Raw genomic sequence first — 26,725 nt, forward strand, 5'->3', positions numbered from 1 at the left:
GGGTTAAAATTCATCGTAAAGCCTTTAATATCTGCGCATGAAAATAATTGCAAAGTATTTGACTTTTTATTGCTAAAGTTTGATTCTAGAAAGGCCACAGCGGTATGAGGGATGAGCCATAATCAGAAATCAGCATCCCAGCCCGAACATTCATCTGGCGGAATTTCACTGTCAATGGGGAATTGGTCGAAGTTCGATACGTCCAGGGGACCGGCAACAGGTTGCACTATTGGGGCTTCCAAAGTTTGACTCACAAGTCCATCCCAGTCGAAGCCTTGAAACCATCTACGAAGGAAAGGAAATGAGTGAGTTTTATTAAATTTTTATTTTTAGTTGTAAAGAAGCTGGTCTGAAAGTTCAGACGTTGATTGATCTTTAGACTTTTTGCAAGGCTGTTTACGCCTTATTCCTGATCTACTCTTTTAATTCTTTTAAACTTGTTTATTTAACTGTTTGAACATCCAAAAAACTTAAAAGTAAGGCTCGTTAAAGTCTGTAAAAAGACGAAGGAGTTCTGAACTCATAAAGTTTCATTTGTTATCATTTTTCGTCGGAGAAACTTGTCTCACGTCTGTTAAAAGATGCGCTTTAACAGATTTGTATATGGCTCTGTTTTAGACGTTAATTGACTTTTAGATTCCTTTTTACAATCCTGTTTACGCCTTATTCCTGATTTGCTATTTTAACCTCTTCTAAGTTTGATTATATTTAGCTGATTAGACAGACGTCTAGAAAACTTTCAAAGCCTTGTACAAAGTCTTTAAAAGGAACGCCTTAACAAGCTTCTAACTGTCCCAGTTTTTATTCATCTGACTTTATTTGAAAAAGACTTCAGAATTATAGTTTTAAGCAATTTTAGGCCGTTAACAAACTATCGTAGATCGTCTTTCAGTCTGTTTTCTTTCAAATCAACAAATTGAACAAAACTTAACAACTTTGCTATAAATTCCTTCATTACCTGTGCTTCTTGATGTCGTCAAATCCGCCCTTTTGATAGCCTAAACGCTCAACTGGAGCATCCCGGCAAAGTTTCTTAATGAGTCCTATTGCCGTTCTGCTCATGTGTCGAGGGAAGTCAACCATATCGATGCCCTTTAGGATAATATTGTAGGTCTTCATTGGATCACTCGCCGTAAATGGTGGCCTGTTAATTGAACATTCCTTTAGAACTCCATCCAATCAGCTCATACTTCAGTAAAAGTTCTCAACTTACGTTCCAGTTAGAAGTTCATGAATGAGAATTCCAAGTGCCCAGAAATCAACTCCACGATCATGCCCTTTATTGAGAATAACTTCCGGTGCAACGTACTCAGGGGTTCCGCAGAAAGTCCACGTTTTACTGCTGTACCCAATATACTTGGCAAATCCAAAGTCAACAAGCTTCACGTAGCCTCGTGAGTCAAGCATGAGATTCTCCGGTTTCAGATCTCTGTACACAATTCCACGTGCATGGAGGTATTCGAAGGCCTGCAGAACGCATCCAATGATAAATTGAGTCGTTGCGTCGTCAAAGTATCCTCGATCTGGCAAGAAAAGAATGAGTTTAGATGCATTAACAGTCGGTTCTAACCTTAACAGTTTTGCTACATTTTTACCTCTAAGTGTGGTCCAGATTTCTCCCCCTAGGCATGCTTCAAGAAGCATATAGACGTACTTTGTATCCTTGTACGTTCTAAACAGTCGACAGATGAACGGAGACTGACAGGACAGCATTATAGTGCGTTCACTGAAGACATGATCCTGCTGATGCGTCTCAACGATATGTTGCTTTTTAAGGCACTTCAGAGCATAGCTTTCAACCTTTCCTGAATTCGTGTGCTTCACAAGTTCAACACGTCCAAATCCACCCACACCAAGGGTGGCAACTGTTTCCAAATCAGCCAGTTCCACATCGAGCAGTTCCTGCTTGTCCAGCCGCTCAAACTCCAGTAGTTTCCTCTCAGACTGCTTGAAGGCAATCAAACGATTTGCATCACCGTAATCGATGTCGTGGAGTTCAACGAGATCTCCAATGAGCTGATTGAAGGAGACCCGATCCAGCGTTAGACACTCCACACCTGGTGGCTGAGCTACGATATTTGCAGTTCGTTTGTCTTCCTTTATGAGCGCCTGCTCACCGAAGTAATCTCCGCGATTTAGCACCCTAATCTCCTCCTCAACCGAAACACCCGGCAAACGTTGAGTCACCTTCACACTGCCCTGGCTAATGAGGTAGAATGTGTCGCCACTGGCTCCTTGGCGAATAATGTAGGAGTTTGCCGGATAGAATTCCACCTCCAGTACATCGGCAATCTTGCAGAGAACATCGTGACTCAGATTCTTCAGCAGGGGCACGCATTTTAGGAACTTTACATTCTCCTCTATACGCTGCAGACCCGTACGCATCATAATCTGCTGGAAGAGACGACGCTCAAGCACCCAAACTCGAGCATTCGTGAGAACTCTTATTGAGGCTGTTCGTGTGCAGTTGTAGAGGATTGCTAGTTCTCCGAATGTTTTCCCCTGACCCATTGTGCCCAAGATCTTTTCATCCTTGATTACTTCAAACTCCCCTTCCGCCGAGACATAGAGATGGGATCCAGCTTCACCTTCACGGATCACATATTCACCTGCCAACAAAAGGAACCAGAATTAGTAAAGCCTCAGATAAAGCTGGAGTTGCCTTAAATCTAACTGAATTTAATTCCTTCACTGCACGTGCTGATATTTCGGAGCATTTAAGTCAGCAGCAAAGACAACCCGCTATCTCTGATACAAAAGAGCTCAAGTCAGATCATCGCCTTTCACCTGCGCATCATTGATCTTTCAACCGTCTACGTAATGTCTCCCGTAATCTAAGTTGCTGGGGTTCCAAGAATCAAAGGCAAATTACCCAAAAACCGAATTAATCAGAGATAAAAATGTTTTTAATTTAGGCGAGAGGATTAATCAAATTAACTTTTGTCTAGCAAATTATTTTGACATCCACCTAAAACCGGAGATAAGGAAATCTTTGTTTTGATAATAAATCTTGATAAGGGTTAATCTTATTTGTGGTCTGATGATTTGATACTTGAAAGACTGGAAATGAACTTTAATTGTTCACCAAGATAAATTAGGTTTTGATAGGAGAATATTTACAAAAAGGTTTTAGGAAGAACAAGTTAGAAAGAAATCTTGAAGACTGAATATAAGATTAGGTCGTAAAGACTCTGCAAGATCAGAGAATATATCGGCTTAGAAAAATAGTCATGATCTAATAACCCAATCCAGATATCAGGACTGTGCTAACTGACAAAGCAGCTAAAATAAGTCTAAAGCAGGAACCAAATATCAGGACTATAAGATCAGACAAAAGGAGAACTAAAGAAACTCAGCAAAAACAGATAACAAAAAACTCCAGCAAAGAAAATTCTGAAGCCTGTCTGTAAAAAGCAGGCAACGAATTAGCCTACAAGATCAGTCCGAAATACAAGTAAACGAACTGAAAGACCTGGCAAGAACAGATCTGATATAGGAACTAAAAAAAAACTTATTAGATAAGTCAGAAGGTGAAATTCACTAGTCAGACAGATTTAAGGTTCCTTAAGAAAGACTTAAATTTTCTGAAGATTCTTTAAGTATTCTTAAGAATGTCTCAAGTTTTCATAAGATTTATTAAGATTCTTTAAGAAAAACTTAAGAATTTCTAAGAAAAATTTAAGATTCTTAAGTTTTTTTTAAGCAGGTCCTTAAACTTCTTAAGTAAATCGAAGCAAATTTTAGGCATTTCAAAAAATATGAATCCTTGGGAGATCCTTGTTAACGGAATTTCTCAACTTAATCTCCTTCCTACAATTAGAGAAAGAATGAAAAAATTCTCATAATTGTGCAACTTCCGTCTAAAACTCTAATCTAAACTAGATAAGCGATCGTTTGAGAGAGCAATTGAACATCTTTATCAGATGATTACACCTGGTTAAAATTAAAATGGTGTGTACACGTTGAGTGCTCTGAAGGTCAATTTGCACTTTCGAAGCAACTTTTTTTTTCTTATTCAAGTGGCAAAATTACCAAATTTACGACACGCGCTCTCGTGGCTTTCCAAACAAACCCCTCGGAGCAGGAGAGAAAAGAGCGAAAGTGTAGTAGACTTACCAGCTGGATACTCGCGACTGTACATGGAGTCAACAAGTTCACGTATTTGCAGACAGTCGAGGTTCTTCATGAAGTCATTGTCCATGATGGCGTCCTTGATGAGTTGCTTCGAACGGAAATCCTTCTCGTATTTGGGGATTTTGATGTCACGCGACTGCTGAGCAGCTCCGTCTGAACTCTCTCCTGAAACTCCTTGCTTCTTGACAACCGTTGTTGGGGCCGATTCAAAGCGAGGACGCGTTTTGTTCCCCGCAGGCGGTTGCTTCTGTCCCGCAGGTAAGGCTGTTGTGCAACAGCTGCGGTTCTGCTGAGCAGCCATGCAATGATGACTCTGAAGGCTTGACAGGAGATCTCCATCACCAACACGGATGTGGTTTGTTGTCTGCTGCAGGACACTCTGTGAACAGGATTGAAAGGAATTAATTCTTGATCCTTCCATGATGGCTCTGACGTTTATTTTTACCTTCAATTTGTGAACTTCTCGCTTGAGCTTGTCCACCTCGTTGTCTCGATTCTTCAACAATTCACGCAAATTTGCAATCTCATCCTCCAAATGCTGAGATCTTTCGCGCCAATCAACTGAATGCGATGAAGCTTTGTGATAATACTCGTACTCATTGGGGATCACAGGTGATCCAAATGTCTCCTTGCTCGTAACTCGTGTCAGAGGTTTCCCATCCTGATGAGACAAAGTTACAAAAAAATCCTCCTTAAAATACTTTAAAAAAATAATTGTTAAAAATAATTGTTAAAAATATCTTAAAATATTCTTGAAGATATTTGATAAAATAAACGGATTTTCTGTTTAATTTTGTTAAAGTTTCTGAGTAAATTTAACTTAATTTCATTCAAATGTCGCATTTTTCTTGACCATCACTGTAACACTGTTCAGTAAAAAGTGATAAATTCACAATTTAGTATCTGAATAAATAAAATGTTCTAATTGCAAAGAAAAATATTGATATCTAAAGAAATAATTCAGTGTTTGATTTAAAAATTATTAAATTGGAAAACATCAGCATAGACCAGAATTAAATATTCAGCAATTTAATACAAACTAAAGTTTTGCAAAAAAAAATTAGGAAATTCCCAATTTTTCATCTGAGTTTTCTTCAGCTTCTCTGAATATTTTATCGTTGAATACTTCATTAAACTAATAGAATTTTTTATTAAACTTTATATTTCATTAATAAGTTTTTTATCAACTTAAGGGTCTTACTAGAAACCAAATCACAAAGAAATATATTTTAAAAAAAGACGAAGAAAAAAAAAGATTTTTCAGCAAACGCTGAATTTTTCATAGATGCTGAATTAATTATCACTTGCTGAATATTAATTTATTTTCCAATCTTTCGCTAAATTCTAAATTTTGCATCAACTTTTGTAAAAATTTTTATTTGTTCTCACTGAAATTTTCATCAATTGTATTGAAATTTTCATTTTTGGCAAAAAAATCTGATTTTTTTCATTTGCATTTAATTTATTTATCTATCACTGAATGGTTCTTTAATCTTGCTGAAGTTTTCATTTATTACGTAATTTTTCATAAAAAAATCTTCATTTTGTTGAAATTTTCATAAGTCTCTGATTTTAGCTGTGATTCTTTCGAAGAAAAGAATAGCACAGCTTCTGTGTCCACTCTAAAACTCAAGGTCGTCGGATCGGGCTCAAACTTGGTATGAGCACGAATTAGGGTCCCCACATTCCAAAAAACGTATGCGCCGAAAAACTTTTCCGGCCGTCCGGCCGTCCGGCCGTCCGTCCGGCCGTAGTTTGAAGCTCAATTACAAGAGAACGGTAATAGATAGAGACTTGCGGTCACCGGCAAAGTTCAATTATCGACTGGAAGTCGTCCAACTATGATATCAAATTCGACCCCCCACCCCTGCATCCGCCATTTTGAATTTTTTTCAATTTTGTTTTCGCTATATCTCAGCCTCTATTATAGCTAGAGGTCTGAAATTTTAATATGTTGTAGGGGCCCTTAAGACCTTTTCAACGATACCCCATTTCCAAAAATCGGACAAGCGGTTTAGCAAATATAGACTTTTATCGAAAGTCGGCCATAACTCCTAAACCGGTTGACCGATTTTAACCAAACCGGTTTTGAATGAAAGATCTCAAAAAGGTCTACAATTATCTATACATAGGAAGTTTCAAAAGTTACCGCTAGAGGGCCTACAATCAAAAACCAAAGTTTCGATGAGTTTTCGACCAGTTTTCGATTATTATCTCAAAAACTGGACGATAGATTTCGATTAAATTTTAGTATGTTATAGGTGATAGGTACACCTTTTAATAAAAAAAAAATTAAAAAAATTTATGTCGCGGTTTCAGAGATATAGACCAAAACAGGTTTCCATATGTACCGATTGTTGTAATATTGCCTTATATCGGCTTAACGGTACTTGATAGAGGCTTTTCAATTGAAGTTTCATTAGGTATAGTGGGTATGACCTATCAGATTTTACTAATTTCAAAATTCAAAATGGCTGCCTTCTGCCTTTTTCCTACATCAACAATTACTTTCACCTATTCACATATATTTTAAACAAACTAATTGGCGCCCCGCGAAGCGGGGCGCCTTTTTTATACATAAAAAATATAAACCTATAAATATACATATATAAGTACAATGATGGTCCAGCAGAGTAAAGGGAATGTACTGGTAAGTTTCACTTACGGGCTGTGATTCTTCCTTCAGATGACAGTCCAAGTGTGGTGAAAATTGAGGTGGATAAATTTTTAGGAATGGCTTTGCCACGCATCGAATCACAGCCAACGCGTGTAAATTCTGGGGAAAGGCTTACTCATGCGCGTTGGCTGTGATTCGTTGCGTGACAAAGCCATTCCTAAAAATTTATCCACCTCAATTTTCACCACACTTGGACTGTCATCTGAAGGAAGAATCACAGCCCGTAAGTGAAACTTACCAGTACATTCCCTTTACTCTGCTGGACCATCATTGTACTTATATATGTATATTTATAGGTTTATATTTTTTATTTATTTTGCTTTTTGAATTTGAAACAAAATTCTTAATTCCTTTTTATTAATTCTTTTTTTCAAAACAACAACGTTCTGATTTTCCGATGAATTTCCTCATTAGATTTTCAATTCCCTAAAAAAAATAATACAAGGAAAATTTCCCTAAGAATTTATATTTTTTCTTTCAATTGAAATTGGTTGAAATTCAATAAAAATGCGTTTCTTATTCCGTTAAAATTATATGTATTCGATGGAGACGCCTGGTAGACAAAACTATGTATAATTTCTTACTTCTCTATTCAAGAACATTATTTAGTTTATTCTGCAATTTATTTTCAAATCTAAGATGAAAAGAAAATCACAAAAGTGAATTTCAACTTAAACTCCTTTATTTTTGTTGCTCAGTGTAGACACAACTCCTAACATTCAAATTCTATGTCATGCACTTCCGGAAGAACTACATACTACTCATTTCCCCTCTTGAAATTCAGCTTCGTAGAATTAATTCAATTTTATGCAATTTCTCTGGCAAATTTTGAAAATTATCCGCTCTTTGTCAAAGTTGCAGAAAATCATTTTGAAAATTCATCTATTCTCCTCTTCTGTTGGTTCATGCACACCACACATATTGTTTGTTGTTCGACTAGTAATTGCATGCACAAACTAATGATAATTTGCATTCTGTAGGAAGTATGTTGTGTGTGCAACTGAATGTTGGATGTTGTTCACATGGGAATGGGAAGACAAGCAAAATACGCCTCATTGAGAGCTTTAGATTTTGAGCTCAAAAAAGCACATATTCTGAGAACTTTTTGCGAACTTTTTGGGATTTGAAATTTACGTGAAAAGGGTGCGATGAAAAAGTCTTTTACTTGCATATTCATTTGGAGACCATCTCCCGTCTTGGCGCCCACACGGCTATTCCTCTTGAGACTCAGCACGGAGCCCATCTTGTTGGTCTCAGGGCTGTCACCGAGAACAAACTCAAAGGGCTTCTCTGCGTCCTCGTCGAAGCTCGAATCGGATTTAGCTACAGACGCACGACGCCCGCTGGCCGTTGAGGAGACCGATTGGTCTGATTGTGCGGAATCACTGCGTGGTTTGGGTGGGCGAACTTGCTTGAGGTGCGACTTGAGGTGGTCCGCGAAGAAACCCTGACTGGGGGAGTTTGTGGGCGTCACGGGTTCCTGGCGGCACACCTTGAGCACCACTTCCGGGTGAATGAGAACATCGTGCACGGTGAAGTTTCCAAGGCTGGGTGTTGATTGGCGCTTCTCGGGCCCCGGAAGGGCCAGGATGCCATTGCGTGTGGCGATAACGCGTGATCGTTGAGATGCCCTCTGATCCTTCACCTGAAAAAGAAAAATTAAACATCCCAAAGTTTGTAATTTGACTTAATAAATAATTAAATTATGCAAAAACGATTAATTTTTGATAAAATTTTATAAAAAAATAGATTTTTAAATCAAATCAATGAGGATCGCCTCATTGTTATTAGGGCGCCTGCATTTGAAAAGTTGCGCTCTGACGGGCTGCTGGTTATTGGGATGTTTAGTATCCGCATTGCTAGAAGATATAGTATATTCAGGAAGGACTCTTTGTGGTTTGCCCACCACGTCAAAAGACCATCATCGGAGGTGGAGCTTGGGCTCACATTGCTGCAATACGCAATCAAACAAATTCTGTAGGTCTACTAGAACTTGAGATATGAGCATTTTTATCTTTCAAATTGCTGAACTCAAATTCTGCTCACAAATTAAATTACAACGCATACACAGTAAATCGTTTTTCCCGTTACTTGCTACGGAATTTGACTGTAACTCCCTATTTAACGTAAATTTCAGTTACGAGTAATGTATTTTCCGGTATGCTTACTGAAAATTCTGTAAAATTCAAACTGAAAATATTCAAATGTTCTAATGGAAAACCGTTACATTTGATTTTTCTGTAATTGAAACAGAATTTTCCGTAAATCCGAAAAATTCCCAAAAAACTGTTGAAATAACAGAAAATTTAGTAACTACTAAACAGGAAAGTCAGTCAAGTTTACGGTATTTTCAGTGAAATTTCTTAAAACCGCGAATATTCTTCAGTTGCAATTGAGACTTCACAGCGTTTAGAGGTAAGTTGAGGACAAAAGTTTTTTTTTACCAATTCTTTTATTTTTACGATTTTTACGGTGTTTGAGTGGGTGGAAATGTGTGAATTTTTTTTAACAAATACGAAATTCCTTCGTCTTTTTTCTTTTCAGAGGATATTTTGGAAAAAATGTGGAAAAAAAGAAAACATCAAAATATGCCTTGGAGATTCAACGAGTTTTTCAATGGAATGTCAGCAAGGGTTATTCAACGCTCCATCCAAAGTTTAGGAAACGACTGTTCCCACTCCTGGTTCAACTACCGCAGAATCTCACTAAGCAGGCAATGAGACACTGGAAAGACGTCCTTTGGACCAATGAACTACGCTTGTGTGCTTTGGAGCGCTTCTGGAATGGCCTGGAAAGTTGCTCATCACCACAGAATGCTCTCTCATGAGGTATGTATTTGTCTGCTGTCACTAAGAGCCACAATGTCCATTTTTGAAAATATTTTTTTTGTCCTCTAGGAATCACCGTGCAGAAGAATTGCGAAATTTAGGAGGGCCCTGGAAAAGAGTGAGAAACCGGCGAGACGTACCTCCATCGAATTGGACACAATTGGAAGCTTCAACGCGAATGGCATTGTCATCATCTGCAGGATAATTGAAACTCACTTCCGGAAGAGGATTCATCTACTAGATGCTCAGAATGCGGATGGAGTTAAAAAAAACATTGGATTCTTGGTTTCAACTCCCATGATTTGTAAGCCCGTGATTTTTCTCTATTTTCCGAACAATTCAATATTTTTTATCTTTTTATTTAAAAATGAGAAATGAAAAAAAAAATTAAAGATTTTTTTATGTCAAAAAAAATTCTCTTGGGGCTAAAAAAAATGTTAAAGTAAATTCAAAAATTAAAATAGTTTCATCCTAAAATAACTATGTATTTTTTCAGCATATTTTAATAAAAAATGATTAAAAATATTAAATTCTGCTTTTTTTTAATTTTTGGGCCCATACCGCAAAATTCCGTGTAACTGAATTTTACTGTAGTAAAATTTCACTGAAAATTCCGTAGGGTTGCATTTAAATTATTAAAAATTTAACGGAAAATTCCGTAATCGTAACGGAAATCTGAGAACACCGACGTTACGGAATTTCCTGTTGCAAAGAAAGTTACGGAATTCTTACGGAATTGTCGGTCAATTGGACATTCCGTAAATTTAACAGGAAAATAGACTTGCTGTGTAGACTGTAGCGACTGACTCCTCCGCGTTGTGGTATACCAACTATTATAACTGGACACGTTTTGATTGACTTTATTTTTGTTATTACACTCGTGCCTTGGCATAAGATAGTCTTGGATATACTCTTCACATTCATTATTTTCAAAACGCGAGAGCAGTACATTCAAAACTATCTTATGCTAAGGCACGACTATATTTTTTTTTAGAGTTGCGGCTTCTGATGTTACATTTTGCCAAAAAAAATCACACATGTTCCTCCCATTTCAATGAAAATTTTTATTAAATCTATGTTTTGGAGAATTAAATTGAAATTGCAAAAAAAAATATAAAAGAAATATCAATTCATTGGGCCTAATTCAGCGACCAAGAAATTCTAGAAATCTTTTAATTTTGTACTGAAATTTCAAAATTTCAAGCGAATTTCAAGGGTTTCTTAGTCGCTGAATAAGGCCCATTATTTCATATAATTTTATTTAAAACGCAATTTGACAAATTATATAATTCATTTTGTTTCTTTAACTATAAAGATTTAAAAGTTACACAAGAAATGCTATTGAGAGTATATGCAAAAATAGGAAAAAAAATCCCTTATTATTTTTCATTTATAGAAAAAATCCTGTGGTAACAATCATAAAAACATGATGAAAACAAATAAATTTGCGACACCGGGCGCAGCAAATGAAGCTTATCTTGTCGCAGTCATCATGGTAGCATCGATCCTTCAAAGTTTCCCTTGGGAAACAAGCTTGATTCACATTCAAGAATTCTTCTCGGGAATCGGAGAAGGCGTACCACGGCAAAAGAACGATTTAAAAACATTAACTGTCAAAATCTTGAAATATCTTTTAAGTTGTTAGAAAAAGAAAGAAAAGATTTTTATCAGAATCTACCCCAAGAATTCTAAAACTCTTCCTTTAACCGAATATGGGGTAAATTCTAATAAAAATCTTTTCTTTTCTTTTTTAACAGCCTAAAAATTTATTGTAAGATTTTGACAGATGGAGTTTTTAAATCGTTCTGTTGTCGTCGTTGTCGTTTTATAAAAGAAAAGTAAAGAATTTGTTGTTCCAGAAAACTGTCAGAAAGAATTTTAAAGAGCCATGGATAAGTAATTTTTTCAAAAACCCGTTTAAAGAAGGAAAGGAATCGTCAAAATCTTTTACGATTTTCCTCAGAATACCAAAAAACTCATAACTGATGAATTGTAAGGAAAGAAAAGAAAAAAATTGTATCAGAATCTACCCCGATTTTTGTAAAAAAAAAACTTTTTTTCAACTTTTATGCACTCAAAGAACTTAAAAAAAACAAAGAAAATTTTCCAAGAGCGCTAAATTAGTACAAATGTCAAATTTGGGTTGATTTTTTTTATTACTTTGTTTATTGCTTATTGTGTCATGCTTATTCTCCATTCAATCTACACAGGGTCCTTCACTCTCTGCATTTTATTTAAAGAATTTTCACACCTCTTTTCTTCACGTTTTATGCATAATGTCCTTTTTTAAGAAATATGAATTCATTTAATTCGATAAATTCAGAGAATCCATCAAATTGCAATAAAAAAAATCAAAAGAAAAAATCTTTAATCTTCCACCCACTCACCTGAGAATTTTCGTCTGTGAAAATGAACGCTGTGTCGGGATGCGAGAAGGACTGGAAGATCTTCTTGCGCTGGGATTGCTTGTGACTCCTACAGTCGTCCCGGAGGTCACACTCACAATTGGCAAAGAGACTACCGCATGTGTGGGACTTCTTGAAGGTGGCCCGTGGCCGTGGAACTGTTGGCGTCTTCGGCGCCTCGGGGCTTTCTGGTGACGCGATTGGCGTTAGGTCTGTGCGTGGTGCGTACACCGTCTTACCCTCCACGGCGGCTTTGTGCCCATTGTCCATGTGGATTACTTCCATTTTCAGCTTGACCCCCGCGGAAGTTCGCAGCACATACCGTGTGTGTGCCACACAGGATACGGAGCACCGACTGCGCGATGAGAGAATGTGGGTTAGCGCGAGTGATTTTGAGTTCAAATGTAAAATAAAACCAGCAGTGGGGGCGCCGGGTAAAATATATAGCAACAACGTATGTACAATACAATGAGCACAAGCAGCTCTCTGTGTGTGCTCTCGTTGGTATTTTTATCAGATGTCGTGACTTTTGTGAATTTTATCGCACTTATTTATTCCATCCCAGTATAAACCCATCTCCCACCCCCTCCCCCTCCCCACCTCCTGGCCCACGTAACCTTTTGCACCACCTCCTCCCACTCCCGCGTGCCTCGTTTGGGGAACAAAAGTGTGTCTCTCTGTTGTTATACATTCGTCGTTTTAGCTTAAACTACATACATACAATTTCCCTCTCTTGTTATTTTTTTTATACCCCGCGTGGTGTTTCTTTTTTGGAACAAATTGCTTTCAGCAATATTCACATTAAACTATGACATCGACGTGCGCGCGCGAAGGAGTTAAAAAAGAATTGGCGGTTTGGGGCAAAGAAAAAAAAAAGAAAAGAGAAAAGCTCACTCTGGGCAATCTCAGGGTGAGCATTTTGTGCTTAATATTTGCATAATAAACAATATGTGGTGCCTCACTGAGACTCTTAACTGTGAGAGAGATAAGAGGAAAATACAATAAATTATATTACACGGCTATTTGTGTTGTGTGGTAATGAAGGAAATTTTAGCTGTTTCTCCTCACGAGAAGGTATATACCCTCCAAAATATGATCCCACAACAGACCCATCTTGCAATGCGACGTTTTTTGCGCGTGACTTGTGGAAATTTACCTCACAAATTATCGCATTTTTTCAACTTCTTCCTCCCCAAAAAACAAATCACGGATATTTTGATAAAATAATTGGTAAAATTCTTTCCATTTGAATATCTTTGGAAAGACGGAAAAGACATTCCGGAAGAGTTTTTTTTTATTCTAATTAATTGCCATGATCGAGCTTTCTTTGAGCTTTTAATTGAATTTCAATGAATTTTAGAAGTTTGGTGAAAATATTCAAGGAAAATCCGTTTGAGGAACATCGTTCTACAGCTGACAAATACACAGTTCATGGACAAAATAATATACGCAACGAATGATAAAGGAGTTTACTCACTTTCTATAGGAAAAGCTCATAATTCAATGAAATAGAAGAGAAGATTTTTTAATGCTAATTGATGAAAATATTTTAAGAAAATTCTATTCTTTTTCTTCTTCTTTTTATATTTTGCATGGCCGGAAGGGAATTCTATTCAAATAATTTAATATTTTACAGTTGAAATAATTACAGTTCATGGGCGAAATAATAGAACGGTTTTACAAGGAACGATTTCTTAAAGAAAAAGGATATTACTCACTTTCTATAGGAACTCTTGAAATGAAGAAAACAAACAGGAAAGTAATTTTGTAGATAATAAAAATTAATAAGAAATTGCTAAAAGGAACTTTTCGCTTTTCAGTTGGAAAACTGAAAAAAAAAACAAAGAAAAAGTTTGCTTAAAAGTACAAAAATTGATTTCACTGTCATGTTTTTTCCTCTTTAAATGCATGAAGCTTTTAGAAATAAATTTCAGTGCGCTGATGTCAATGGAAATGAAAAGTTTCATAAGCGATTTCATATTCTCATTTATTCTTTACAAGAATAATTTTCCGGGGTTTTCGTCGGTTTATTGGGGGTTTTCACCCAGAAAAACTCACGTTTTTCAGAGCTTTTGGCTTTGTTCGGAGCCTTCTTCAGTGGCTACAGATAGAAGGAATTTATTTACAAACATGTTTGTAAATAAATTCTTTCTCTCTGTAGTCACTGAAGAAGGGTTCGAACGGAGCCGAAAGCTCTGGAAAACGTGAGTTTTTCTGGGTGAGAACAATTATTTAGCCGACGAAAAACCCAGAAAATAATTATAGTCTCTACACGTCGGAAAATTACTTCTTTTCCGATAAAAAAAACAAGTAAACTCCTTTGCAATTTACTTTTAAAATAAACAAAGCTTTTAAAGAATAAAATTCAATAATTATAAAGATCAGACAAGAAAAAAAAATAAAATTCTAAAAGGAAACTCTTAAAATTCTTTCAAAAGATTGCAACGTGTTGCATTATTTTGTCTATTGTCTGTAAATAGTTTCACTCGGTTTATGCTTTTATGCTTTCAATTTGAGCTCTTTTATTGTATTCTGAAGGAAACAAACATAAGATAGCATAAAATATTTTATTCTTGACTAAAGATCTTAAAGTTTCGCAATAAAACTGCGTAGATTCTAACAGAGAATTCCCCAAAAATCTCCACATCAATCCAACAAAAAAAGAGAATAGAATGCATGAGAATCCGTGTTTAAGCAATTCGCTCGGAAAAGGTACTCATCGAATGATTTTTTCAGTGAAAGTCTCACAAAATGCTCTAAATAGTTTTGTGAATCTTCTGGAAGGCACTTAGCGCTCATTAGCAAGGTGTTGCCTCTTAAAAATATACACAATTCTCCCCCATAAAGAGTCTACGGAAATCACAGTGGAAAAGATTGTGTGCGGTGCTAAACTGCCAAGAAGAAGAAACGAGATCGTGCTGCAAAAAGGTGCGCGGTGTTAAATATAATTTGCGTTCTTGAGAATCATCTTAAAGTCGCGTTGTGTAAAAAGTATGAGGAAGTTCTCTATCTAAAAAAAAAACTTTATTAAATTTCTCGCAAATTAACCTTCAAATGTGGGATGGATTTAGAGCTGTAAAATTTACTATATTGTAGTACCGCTGGTACTAACTGTCATGGTATAGGACAGATTGGCTTATGTGTGTGGGGTTGGCGGGCGTCTTAAGGTGACTCTCTCTCCCAACCACCGTAGTACGGTTGGCTCAGTTACTCGTGGGCCATGGGGACGTACGGACCGGACTCACCCCCATAAGTCTGAATCGTAGTACCTGGCTATGACAATTGGTATCTCATTGTCAGGTATTTTACAATTCAGAAGTGGAATACGCCCAAAAATAACGTTCGCGGAAGTGGAACGTGCGAGAAGTGTTAAAAAGAGTGAAATTCGCGAGTGAAAAATTCCATGGCGTCACTTTGACGTCGCCGTATGGAATTCGCGGAAAAAAGTCGATCGTTTGGGACTTTTGTGGCGTGGAATATTCGCGTTGAGGCACCCGTGAGTGCCGTTCATAGTTTTCCTGTCGGGAAAAACCGCCACGAGTGGAAAATTGTGACATTTTCGTGCGTGAAATTTATGCGCAAAATGTGTTGAGTGCCGTATAACGGCACTTTCCTCTGTGTGTGTGTAACTTGCAGCAGAGCGCAGCGAAGCGACGTGTGTGTGTATGTGTGAGCGACAGTGAGAGCACAGCAACGAGCAGCGCGCGCAAGGAACTGCGTGCATGTATGTGTGCTGCGGAGCCGTCGAAGAGCTACGCAACGTGTTCGTCGCGACAAGTGGAAACACATACACACACACTAACGAGGCACCGTGCGGCAGTCCCGACACGCGTTGATGGTGCGGCGAAAAGGAACGTATGCAGCAACCTATGCGGAGTAAAGGAAGGGAAATAGCAAGTAGTTTCAATGTGTTGGAGAGTGGTATTCTCCATATAAAAATAATCATTGAAAATTTTTAATTATTTCCCATGAAAAGCGCTTTTCATCCCCCCCTGTCATGTCATTCTCTTGATGAATTTTATGTTTATGTATAACATGTTAAGTTTAAGAGAATGTTAAATGGAAGATTCCTTTACAGCTGTCAACGGAATAAATTATGTTTTTTTTTTTATTCCGTGTATTATAATGTGTGATTTTGTAATGTTTCAGCTGTAGTCTATGCGGGAAATCATCTTTTAGATCGAACCCGATTTAATATAAAAAGGAAGAGGTTTTGAGTTGCATAAGAATTAGAAAGAACCAATGAGTTGAAATTTTCATGGAATTCGAAAAAAAAGGGAATTTTAATGAAAATTTCAAGAATTGAAGAATTGGTTGAATTCTTTGAAATGCAAAAAAAAAAAAATAAATAAATAAAAAAAATTGGAGAATTCTGATTTTTGGTTTTTTAGGCAACAAAGGAGACGAAGGAAAAATTGGTTGCAATTAAAAAAAAAAATGTCGGTTCGAAAATTCTGCAAATGTGATTTGTTGAGGAAAGAAGTAACCATTTTAAATGAGGATTTCTGGATCTTGGTGGTTTTTCATTAATGATACGCGTCTTTGGTCAGGATGTTAGAACAAGCCGAGCGAGAAATAAGAGGTTCTAGAAATTCTCCGAAGTGAGGAGAATCGGATGGTTTGTTCACAGGGTAGTCCGAGACGAAGAGGATGTGCCAAAGGTCGAAAAACCAAGGAGGGAATATAGACATTTGATGTTTAGGAAGGGAGGAATTCTTCAGTGAATGGAGGGATCAACTGGAATTCCCGGATACGTCTATGAGAATCATCTGCTCCACAAGTCAAGGCATGCCATGAATCATATAAAATTACAGCATGGCAAGGTGGCAAGGGCTGATGAGTGGCGTAGGGTGAAGTGTATGAGTCTCTTCGGATCGATGTTTCGAAATCATTGGATACTGAGCAGAAAGAAGTCCTCTGGGATTGTTGTTTTTGCTTGTTGTGTTGTATCAGGCGAAGAGAAATATACCTCTGCCATTCAAGAGCTGTTTGTTGTTATAGCATAGTTACAGCTGGCAGTATAGTGCACGGATAAGAGGTAGTGTGTCGAAGTAGCGTTTCTCTTCTGATCAGGTTTACTGAAGCATTGGATACCTGGGCGAAAGGAAGTTCTCTGAGGTTATGGTTTCGCATAGTGAGGTATCAGGAGAAGAGAAAAGTGCCTGTGCACATGGAAGAGCAATTCGCTATGTTTATGTGATCAGTAGAAATACTGTGATAAACTGGCTCTTCAAGCATCCATAGAACCAACCTGATGTCTCAGTAGATATGGTAGAATGGATGAATAGGAAGGTAGTCTGGGCGATCAATGGACGCATTGTAAGCTAGACAAGACATTCAGGTCATGTATCTATGCAACCAGTTAATACTAAAGACAACATTCATGAGTCTTCGTTGATCGGATGGTATAGAGAGACAAATCATGAGTCTGTGAGTAAATGATACTGGTGTAGATAAAGCATGACGAGGTTTTCGCGGAGAGGCATCATGCTTGCATGGTGGGCCTGTTACGTTGAAAACCTGAAATGTCGTATTGATTAACATCAATCCAAGATTTAGGTCCAAGGTTCTTGATAGTTAGTCATACGGCGAATGGTTTCTCGGAGACACTAGTCTCTATGGAACGAGCTTACGGTTCCTGGAACTGGGTAAGCTAAGTCTAGACATATGTTCCATGAGAAACAAGTAACATGGCGAAAGCTGTGTTGAGAGAACCTTCTGTAGGTTCATGGGTGTGATGATTTTGTGTCATGTGCACTGGCGTACTAAATCAAACAGAACCCTTGTGTACTTGGACTACCAGGTACGGTTCCATTAGGAACAATTTGATATATTCTTCCAGTTGTCTATAGAGTTGTTGTCCACTGTGCCGGGCTTGCACTCTAGAACACATGAACCCAGTTGTTATCGCATTCTTTGCGAAGTATACTGGTCGGAAGAGGTTCCACTGGAACATTTTGATATGATCTTCAGTTTGTGCAAAGAGTTGTTGTCTAATACAGACTTGTACTCTATACAAAGGACCGCAGTTGTTATCGCATTCATTGCGAAGTATACTGGTCGAAGATCACGGGAAAATTCGGTCAATCTGTCTTGCTTTTCCTAGCTTGTGCCGAGGACGTCACAAAAGTCAGGAATGGCCGAATGTAGTACCGCTGGTACTAACTGTCATGGTATAGGACAGATTGGCTTATGTGTGTGGGGTTGGCGGGCGTCTTAAGGTGACTCTCTCTCCCAACCACCGTAGTACGGTTGGCTCAGTTACTCGTGGGCCATGGGGACGTACGGACCGGACTCACCCCCATAAGTCTGAATCGTAGTACCTGGCTATGACAATTGGTATCTCATTGTCAGGTATTTTACAATATATCGAGCACTATGTGGTGGAGTTCTCTTCTGGAGCGCCACAGCATAAACATTTCATGTTGTGGAAGGTTCTTTATTTTAAAAGTTTGCTGAACTCCTATTAACAAAAGAGATAATTGCGCTGGAAGGTCATGCAAGTTTGTTAACTTTTTTTTTTTCATTTCACCCAACAGAAAAGTTTTCCGAATAATTCTTGAGGAAATATAAACTCAGACGAATGAATAAGGGAAAAGTGGGGAAAATAGAGAAAATTAATGACAAAAGGAAGTTTTCCTTTGAGGAAATGCAGGGATTAATCAAAAGTTCCAATTTAATTTCCTATGAAGAATTAAATAAACAGGATATAATTCATTTTCTTGCTATCACTGCTATTGATAGTGATGGTCGTGGAAATAGAGCCGAACTTTTGGATGGAAATGAGTTTAAATAAATTGAAAATGTTTGTAACCGGAATAAAACTTTTTTTAAACACAACATTTTTAAAACTTTTGATGAAATCTGTTTCTGCATAAAGTAGAATACAAAAAAATAGAATCTTCTAGTAGGTCCGTAATTTTTAACAAACATTTCTCCCAATTTCTGCAGTAACTTTGAGACACCCTTTAGTTCACACGGTAATATCAGAATTTCAATATTTTTTCTCCCACAAAATCCCCTGAAAAATCCCTTTATCTTGGAAATCATGGCAGTTAGTGCTGCCTGGAATCTCAGCTACTGCGTGTTTGGTAGGGCTTATCGCGCGTCGTGTGCGCTCCCCAAATGCTCAATGTTGCGTCAGTCGCAACAGGAAGGAGAGATATTGCGAGTGATATGAATGCCCGTGTAAAGTAATTTATTAATCATTTGTGAGAATGACTTCTTAAATTGGATGCTCCATCACTCGCATATTGCTCATTTTTCCCCAACTCACTCCCTCTCTCTCACTTTTTTACAATATAGAACATCAATAATGTAAATTAATTAGCCACAGAGTGCTAAATAAAAAAAAGAGAGGAATTGCTTGAAAAATAAAAATTCAAGAGCAAGGAATTTTTAGGAAGAAGCTTTCAATATTTATTTTGACTTTTAGCTCTCAAAAAATCTTCATATCGCTGCGCAAAAAATTGCTATCTGCAAATAAGTCTTTTTTTTTTTTCATTAGGTGTTCACACCAAGAGGATCTTTATCTCGTTTTCCACGGTTTGGGTGCTGTTTTTTTTTTTGAAGTGTTTTATACTTCTCTATTGCCGGGTCTTCGTGATAATTTTGCGGACTTTTTTCTTTTGTCAACTTTGCGCATTTAGAGAAAAATTGAACCAATTGATCTTGCGTGAGGCACAATTGGCGGGAATTTAATTGCAATTTATTGATTTTATTGCCCTCCATTGCAATTTCCGGCTAATAAAATTATTTTTCATTTTGTGCGCCACGGTTGAAACTTTTAATTGTAGCTCTGCAGTTGAATGAAAAACTAACTAACTAAGCTATTGCATGTCACTCTTCGAAGGGGGAGCCCTTTTGACCTGCTTAGAGGGAGGCACACACAGAAGGGGGAAAGTTTTTTCCCACCAATTAAGGTGCAAGGACCTCAAAAAATCACATCACGTCATGCACAATATTTAATTTTTTCTCTCTCCCTCATAACACACCTTTGTTTGAAAGTAAAAACCTTCAAAAAAATAAACTTCACAAAATCACTCTAATTTTAATCCTTTTCTTTTCACGTCTTTCAGGCACTTTAAACAATTTAAAAGAGATTTGGAAATTTTCAAGTTTGGATGTTGCTTTCTGTTGGTTCTTCCTCAACTTGCTAATCCGTGTAAATCTGTGGCGCGACTAACGTTCGATTTTGAGCGCATTCAGTGCTAAACTGAACATGACTTTATGCGGGGAGCATTCTCTTGGTTATCGCAAGTCGTGCCATACGACCGCAACACAGAGCCACCCACAAATATTATTCACCGCGTTTTTTTGTCACTCGCACGAGCAGTATAATACCTCCCCGCAGTACACGGTCGCACACACACTGATTTTGCATAATATGCTGCATGGCTTTTCTTGTTGGTTGTGAGCAGCCCGTGACTAAAATGACCAAGGTGACAAGTTCAAACGACGAGGGATCAACCGGAAGGCTTTCACCTTAATTGAATTCGTCTTTTTCACGCAAATCCGCCCCTCCCCCACACGTTAGACCTTCAACGATGCAGCCCTAAATAATTTCTCACAAACGGACAGTCAACTTACCCACAACGGCTATCTCATTCAAAAATTCAAAAATTCATTAGAGGAGTATTGGGTAAGATGGAAGGTTTTTTGGGAGATTTTATTTTTATCTGTTTTAGCTACGATAAGATGGGATTGTGTAAGTATTAGGGGCATATTTAGAAATTTATTCAATGGGATATTTTTCTTAAATAAAAATTTATTTTCAGATGATAAAAATAGATTAAAAAACGATTAACTAACCCACTTAAACGGATGATGTATTCGATGTATTCCAATTGTTAACTTTGGACAATTAATTTGTGCAGATCTAACGTTTTAAGTTTCTTTTCTTACATTATGACGTTCATTTAACAATTGACAGTTTTTCTTACGTTTCACGTTCGATTTAACGTTTGACATTTTCTTTCTTACGTGAGACGTTTCTTTTCTTATGTCTGACGTTTCTTCCTTAATGTTTAAAGTTTCATTTCTTATGTTGCCCAATGCTTTAAACGTCTGACATTTTATAAATCACGTGTGATGTTCCTCTCCTAACGTTTGACGTTCGTTATTTATAGCTGGTGCTTCTTTTCTTACGTTGACATGTTTTCTGTGATATTTGTTTTCTTACGACTGGCATTTTTTATTCGTTTAAAAAGCCTCCCTTTTAATTTTTAACATATTGTAGTAGCCTTAAATTATCTATTTGGGTTATAATATGAACCTTTCTACTTTTATTTTAAATTATATTATACCCCTTCATCAGATACTATTAAGGACAAAGACTAGTTGTAGTCAGGCCTTTGTTAACAAATTAGTAGCTATTCCTTTGGTAATTTAAGGCCTTTTTAAAGCTAGAATGTTAGAATTGGGATAAATTGTTGTGGGGATTAAATTCTCATTCGAGTTTAGGATAAATCTCATTCCCCTCATCCCCTACTTAGCCTGTCGTGAGAGGCTTTAGAACTGCAGATTTAATCAAATATTAGTCGAATATCTTCAAATGGTAAAGAGTTCTAATTACATTCCTGAAGATTTTTTTCGAATAATCTTTTAACCGGCAATTTTAGTAAATTTTTAACATCACGAATAGTCAAAACAGATCACCTGATATCGTGAACAAACCGAGAGAAGACTGATAAGATTATTTGAGGCCTTTTGAAGGTAGTTGTAACTACAACAAAGTGACTCAACAATAAAACGCTAGAGCACGTATGGAAGCTAATAAGAAACTATACTAAAAAAAACAATTTATTAGATAATTTTTTTTCTTGTTTTCCTAGAAACTCGTGTATGTTTATGAGATTTTTATTACATTAACATGCATAAATTTTAAATTCTTACCAACATTTTCATTATTCTCAGTTTTTTAGCAACATTTTTTTCAGAATTCTTTATGCTTGTGGCTTTGTTTTCTCAATCTAAAGAATATTATACCTCTAGGACGTATTTTGTTGTTCATGAACTTTGAGCATGATGAGGAATTTCTCGATGCAATTTCGTGACTTTGGACGGTATTTTAGAAAATTCAAATTATTTCCTTGGAATTCACCGCCAAAATATTGCATATTTGTCCTACATTAACCTGGAAAATAAAGTCGCAGTTTTTCATTCCATGGGCAAACCTCCGCGCGCCAATTCAGGCAGGGGGATGTTTTTCCTCTGAACCACCCTTAATTTGCATTTCCACTGAGTGAGAGTGCAAAAAAAAGAGAAAAACTCTGGGAAAAGGCTGTTTTTAAAATTTTTCATCCTCCCTTAAAAATAGACTGTCCCTACATATCTACTTTTTTCCCGCGGAAATATTCAAATAAGGTTCGCAATGGTTTGTGCTAAATTTAACATGCCCTTTGATTTCTATCAAGCTTCCATGTAACGTGCAATTTCCACCCTCGTTTGCGAAATTGATTGCCGCGGTGGATCTCAAAGTCAAAACATTGAATTTTTTGCAATAATTTGCATAAGAAAACCTTCGTTACCTTGTTTCGGGGTCGGTGGGTTGAGCCTATATTGTTGCTACTTGAGTTGCTTCAAATGAAATTTGTCCGGTCTAGCCCATAAAATGACCCCGATGAGTTTCCTACACTGTAAAAAATAATGAAATATCAGTTACTTTTTTAAATTTAAATATCTGTCAAATAAATTTGTTATCTGTCACACAATTTTGACACTTACAGTAAATAACCGTCATAGACTGCATAAATGTCAAAAAGAGTGTCAATGAAACATGGAAATTTCGATAATTTTTCAAATATTATTTTTATTTTATTTCGAATTTTTATTATTTTTAGTTTTTATCATTTAGTTTATATTTATACGATTTTTTTTGTCAAATTATTTTTTCTCTGTAAAACAATTTATAAAATTACATTATTGTTTACAATATACAAAAAATGTATGATTAAATATTGTATTCACTTAGACATCATGAAGAGTTTACGGTGTCAAATTTGAGAGTTGTCACAGTCATCTCAAATTTTCTCTATCTATAGTTTTTTTTCCTTAATTTTTTTTTCGATACAAAGTGACTCTCCTAGGTTAGCTACATCTTACATTTTGTTTGCATGAATTTATTTGTTTGTTTCAACAAAACACAGGATGCTATTTATGTGGGTTTTGATGGTCGTGCGTGTTTTCTTGAAATGTCACTGAAATGACAGAACTTTATGAACTGTCATCTGTCAAAATGTCACGGTTGCTAACCTCCTTCGCGTTACCGCGTTTTTCCTACTTTTCTTTTTTTTTTAGTTTTTCTGAATACGATCTGTGGGTTTATTTTTTATACGCAAAAATATTTATTTTCTTACTTTTGTGTCTTCCAATGAAGATTTTTTTATTACAATGTTCGAAAAAAGTCTATGCGAATATTTTTTGTTTCTGGTAGTTTTTTCTTTCGGTAGAAGTTAGTAAAATTTATTTGGTGAGTTTTTAATTGCGAATGATTTTTTTTATTTTTTATTATTACATTTATTTTATTAGTTTTATTACTTATTGACGTTTACTATTAAATTTGTTCATTTTTTTTACTATTCTTTATTTATTATGAATTTTATAATGAATTTTTTATGAGTTATTTAAATATGAAAAATGTGTGAATTTTTTAAAAGCCTCTAATTCAAGTTTTTCCTTTTCAAACTTGACGTTTTCTTAAGGAGTTTTTCCTGCTTTTATTGGATTTTTTTCCTTATTTTTGTGCCTTTGTTCACATTTCAAAAAGAAAATCAATTTCGTCGTTTTTTTTGTAACTTCTTTTTGTCCTATTTTTTGAAAAAAAAAAAAGATAAATTGAAAATGTTTGTTAGTTTTTTTTTCATCTTTAATTATTGATTTTTGTGCTATGGTTCTCTATTTGTTGTTTCCTCGATCGTTTATTATGCAAATGGTCTGTATAATTCATTATTTATCTTTATTAATAAATTGAAGGTTTCAATTTTTCATGATTTTTTGTGAGAAATTTATCAGTGAAAATAAAATTTTTTGTTTTATTTTCTTAGCAAAAATTTCATTTCGGAATTAACTAATTTACTTATATTCGTTTTCTTTCTGGGTTTTCCTAATACTTTGAAAATTTAACATTTTTTTTAATCTAAATATGCGATAATTAAAATTTCTCTCTTGACTTCATTTAACAAGTTGCAGTGATTGAGTTAAAAATATTCAAGATAAAATAGAGATATGAGAATAAATTCCAAATAAAAACTTAATTTTTTCATAATTTCTAGCCTTTAAATTAATCTAACGATGAATTTTATTTTCATTATGAATTTTTTAGTAAATTTTTCATTTAATTCTTTTTATTTTTCGCCTTAATGCTTGAACAACGACATTAAATATATCACAGTCGTGCTGTTGATAATTATTCTTTAGTTGTTTCCATGTCTTTTTAAAATTCCTTTATTTTTGCGATTTTCTAAAGTTTTTCTTTCTTCTCATTTCGCTGCTATAGGATTGCATTTGCAGCTAGATATTTCACATTTTGTGATTTATTTTTGAAATTTTCTCCTAGATTTTATTGCACGCCTTATGTTTTCAGATTCAAATTTTCAATTGAAAATTATTGAAAGTTTCTGATTTATTTTTCAAATAAAATTGTTACATATTCTTGCTGAAATAATTATATCTTTTACTTTAATTTGTCATTCGGTGAAAGAAAAGTTCTAGATTCTATTGAGATCGATGAATTTTTCATAAAATTTTCTTTCATAGACACCAGGTGCCTCTCATAGTGAACACGCTTTTTCTTAGAAACATGTAGGTTTGTTTATTTTATTTATTTTACTTTACAACCATCGTAGTTCTTTGGTTCACTATTTTGTAGCTTCGAGAATTATTTAGTTCTAAACCTAAAAATAAAATTTCCTTAAGAATGAAACATTGAATATTGGAAACTTTCACGTGTTCGCTATGCGAGACAGGCGTCAAATAATTTTAATCTTTGCAAATATTGCTCGTCTAAAATAATTTCTATTTTCTTGTCTTACGTACACATAACATTTTATATTCTCTCGAATGTCTTTTCAACGAATATTGGTGGATGTAGTTTTTGCATTGCATGGCAATTAATCATGCGGAATTATTTATTTTCCTAAATAGAGAATAATTTCATTTGTCAATTAACTAAACTGCACGAAATTTTTGCAGGAAGTTCTTCAAAAAAAAAAAATCAAAAACTGATCAGGATTTAAGATGCATAAAAAAGGATTAATATAGATTAAAGTTAAAGCTAATCTACAAATTTATTAGAAGGCGAATCACAGAATTTACTATGATGATTTATATATTTTTGTAGTATCTGCATTGGCAGTGATTTTGTACTAAATAGGCCTCACAAAATTAATTTAAACATTACAGAATTTAATTAATTTATTACTTCATGGCAGTGATGTTAGAAAAGTCTAAGAAAAGGGATTAAATACAGTATTGTCTCGCAGTATGACCCAGGGTCTGGCTTTTACGTTAATCAGGCGTAAAGAAAGTTTCACTGCAAAGTTTTTTCTTCATAAAATCAATGAAAAAAAATAAAAAGTCGGATTTTCGATCGGTTTTAGGCTAATTATTTTTTTTTATTTTATGCCAACGTTTCGGACTGTATGAGTCCCTCTTCAGGGCATCAAATCAATTGACATTAACCGCGCCACAAAAATAATTCACTACATTCACAACGCTGTAGATGAAGAGAAGAAGAGCGAGCGTTGTGAATGTAGTGAATTGTTTTTGTGGCGCGGTTAATGTCAATTGATTTGATGCCCTGTAGAAGGACTCATACAGTCCGAAACGTTGGCATAAAATTAAAAAAAAAAAATTAGCCTAAAACCGATCGAAAATCCGACTTCTTATTTTCTTCATTATCAATTTACTCTCGATCACATCACCTTTCAATAAAAAAAACTTTTCAAGCTTATTTCTTTTTGACTGTGCAGAGAAATCTTTTTGTCTTCATGTAGCTTAAGGTTTTACTGCAAGGCTTCACTGTAGAAAAATTGATATTAAATTATATGTTTTGAGTGAATTAAGAGTTTATCGAGATAATTTAATTTACAATTATTCTTAGAATCAATAGAGCATCCGATAAAGAAATATTGATCTATACCGAGATTGAACCTTAAAATGAATAATTTCCTCTATTGCTAAATAGGAAATTCAAGTCTGATCTTTATGAATGAAAAAAAATCTTCGAATTCTCTTATTCTCTGAATTATCCTTTAACTTAATTTTTTGGTTAGACCAATTTTGTGCAGTTTAGTTTAAATTCCAAAAGATAAAATATTAATTTATATTCTTCCACCAACCTAATAATCAATTTAACACGATTTAGTAATTTTTTTTAAATATTTGCAATAATTTTTATATATAATTTTTTTATACATTATATTCCGTTTAACGATGAATATAAACAAAGTGATATAATAAAATGTTTTATTTTAGAGATGTGAAATGTTGGTAGAGTTGGTAAATTATGCGCCCCTCTAATGTCCCTCCTCTTGCTATAGCTGCGACAAATGCGTTCTCCGCCTGTTCCTATATAATTCTTTTATTCTCAAATCAAACACCTTTTCTATAAGAACATGGCGGTTTTGGGTGTTTTTTTTTTTGAATTGCGTGTCCTTTGAACCGAATCCAAAAATATCACT

General features: G+C 35.5%; 1 protein-coding gene across 3 annotated transcripts; it reads right to left on the minus strand.

Moving 5' to 3' along the window:
* Positions 1-3: 3 nt before the first annotated feature.
* On the minus strand, positions 4-25,705 carry LOC129789824 (cGMP-dependent protein kinase, isozyme 1). 3 transcript variants are annotated; one of them, XM_055826865.1, is made up of 9 exons: positions 22,574-25,705; positions 12,027-12,399; positions 7,977-8,456; positions 4,580-4,795; positions 4,117-4,513; positions 1,596-2,609; positions 1,214-1,523; positions 959-1,144; positions 4-285 (listed from the first exon to the last, which is right to left on the minus strand). In XM_055826865.1, the coding sequence occupies exons 2-9, from the start codon at positions 12,327-12,329 to the stop codon at positions 123-125; spliced, it is 3,069 nt and encodes a 1,022-aa protein (XP_055682840.1). In that variant the 5' UTR covers positions 12,330-12,399; positions 22,574-25,705; the 3' UTR covers positions 4-122. The 3 variants fall into 3 exon arrangements, with proteins under 3 accessions (XP_055682840.1, XP_055682837.1, XP_055682838.1); XM_055826862.1 differs by lacking the exon at positions 22,574-25,705 and adding an exon at positions 20,039-20,379; XM_055826863.1 differs by lacking the exon at positions 22,574-25,705 and adding an exon at positions 12,499-15,355.
* Between the last annotated feature and the right edge of the window lie 1,020 nt (positions 25,706-26,725).

Source organism: Lutzomyia longipalpis, chromosome 2, assembly GCF_024334085.1.
Source record: "Lutzomyia longipalpis isolate SR_M1_2022 chromosome 2, ASM2433408v1".
NCBI lineage: Eukaryota > Metazoa > Arthropoda > Insecta > Diptera > Psychodidae > Lutzomyia > Lutzomyia longipalpis.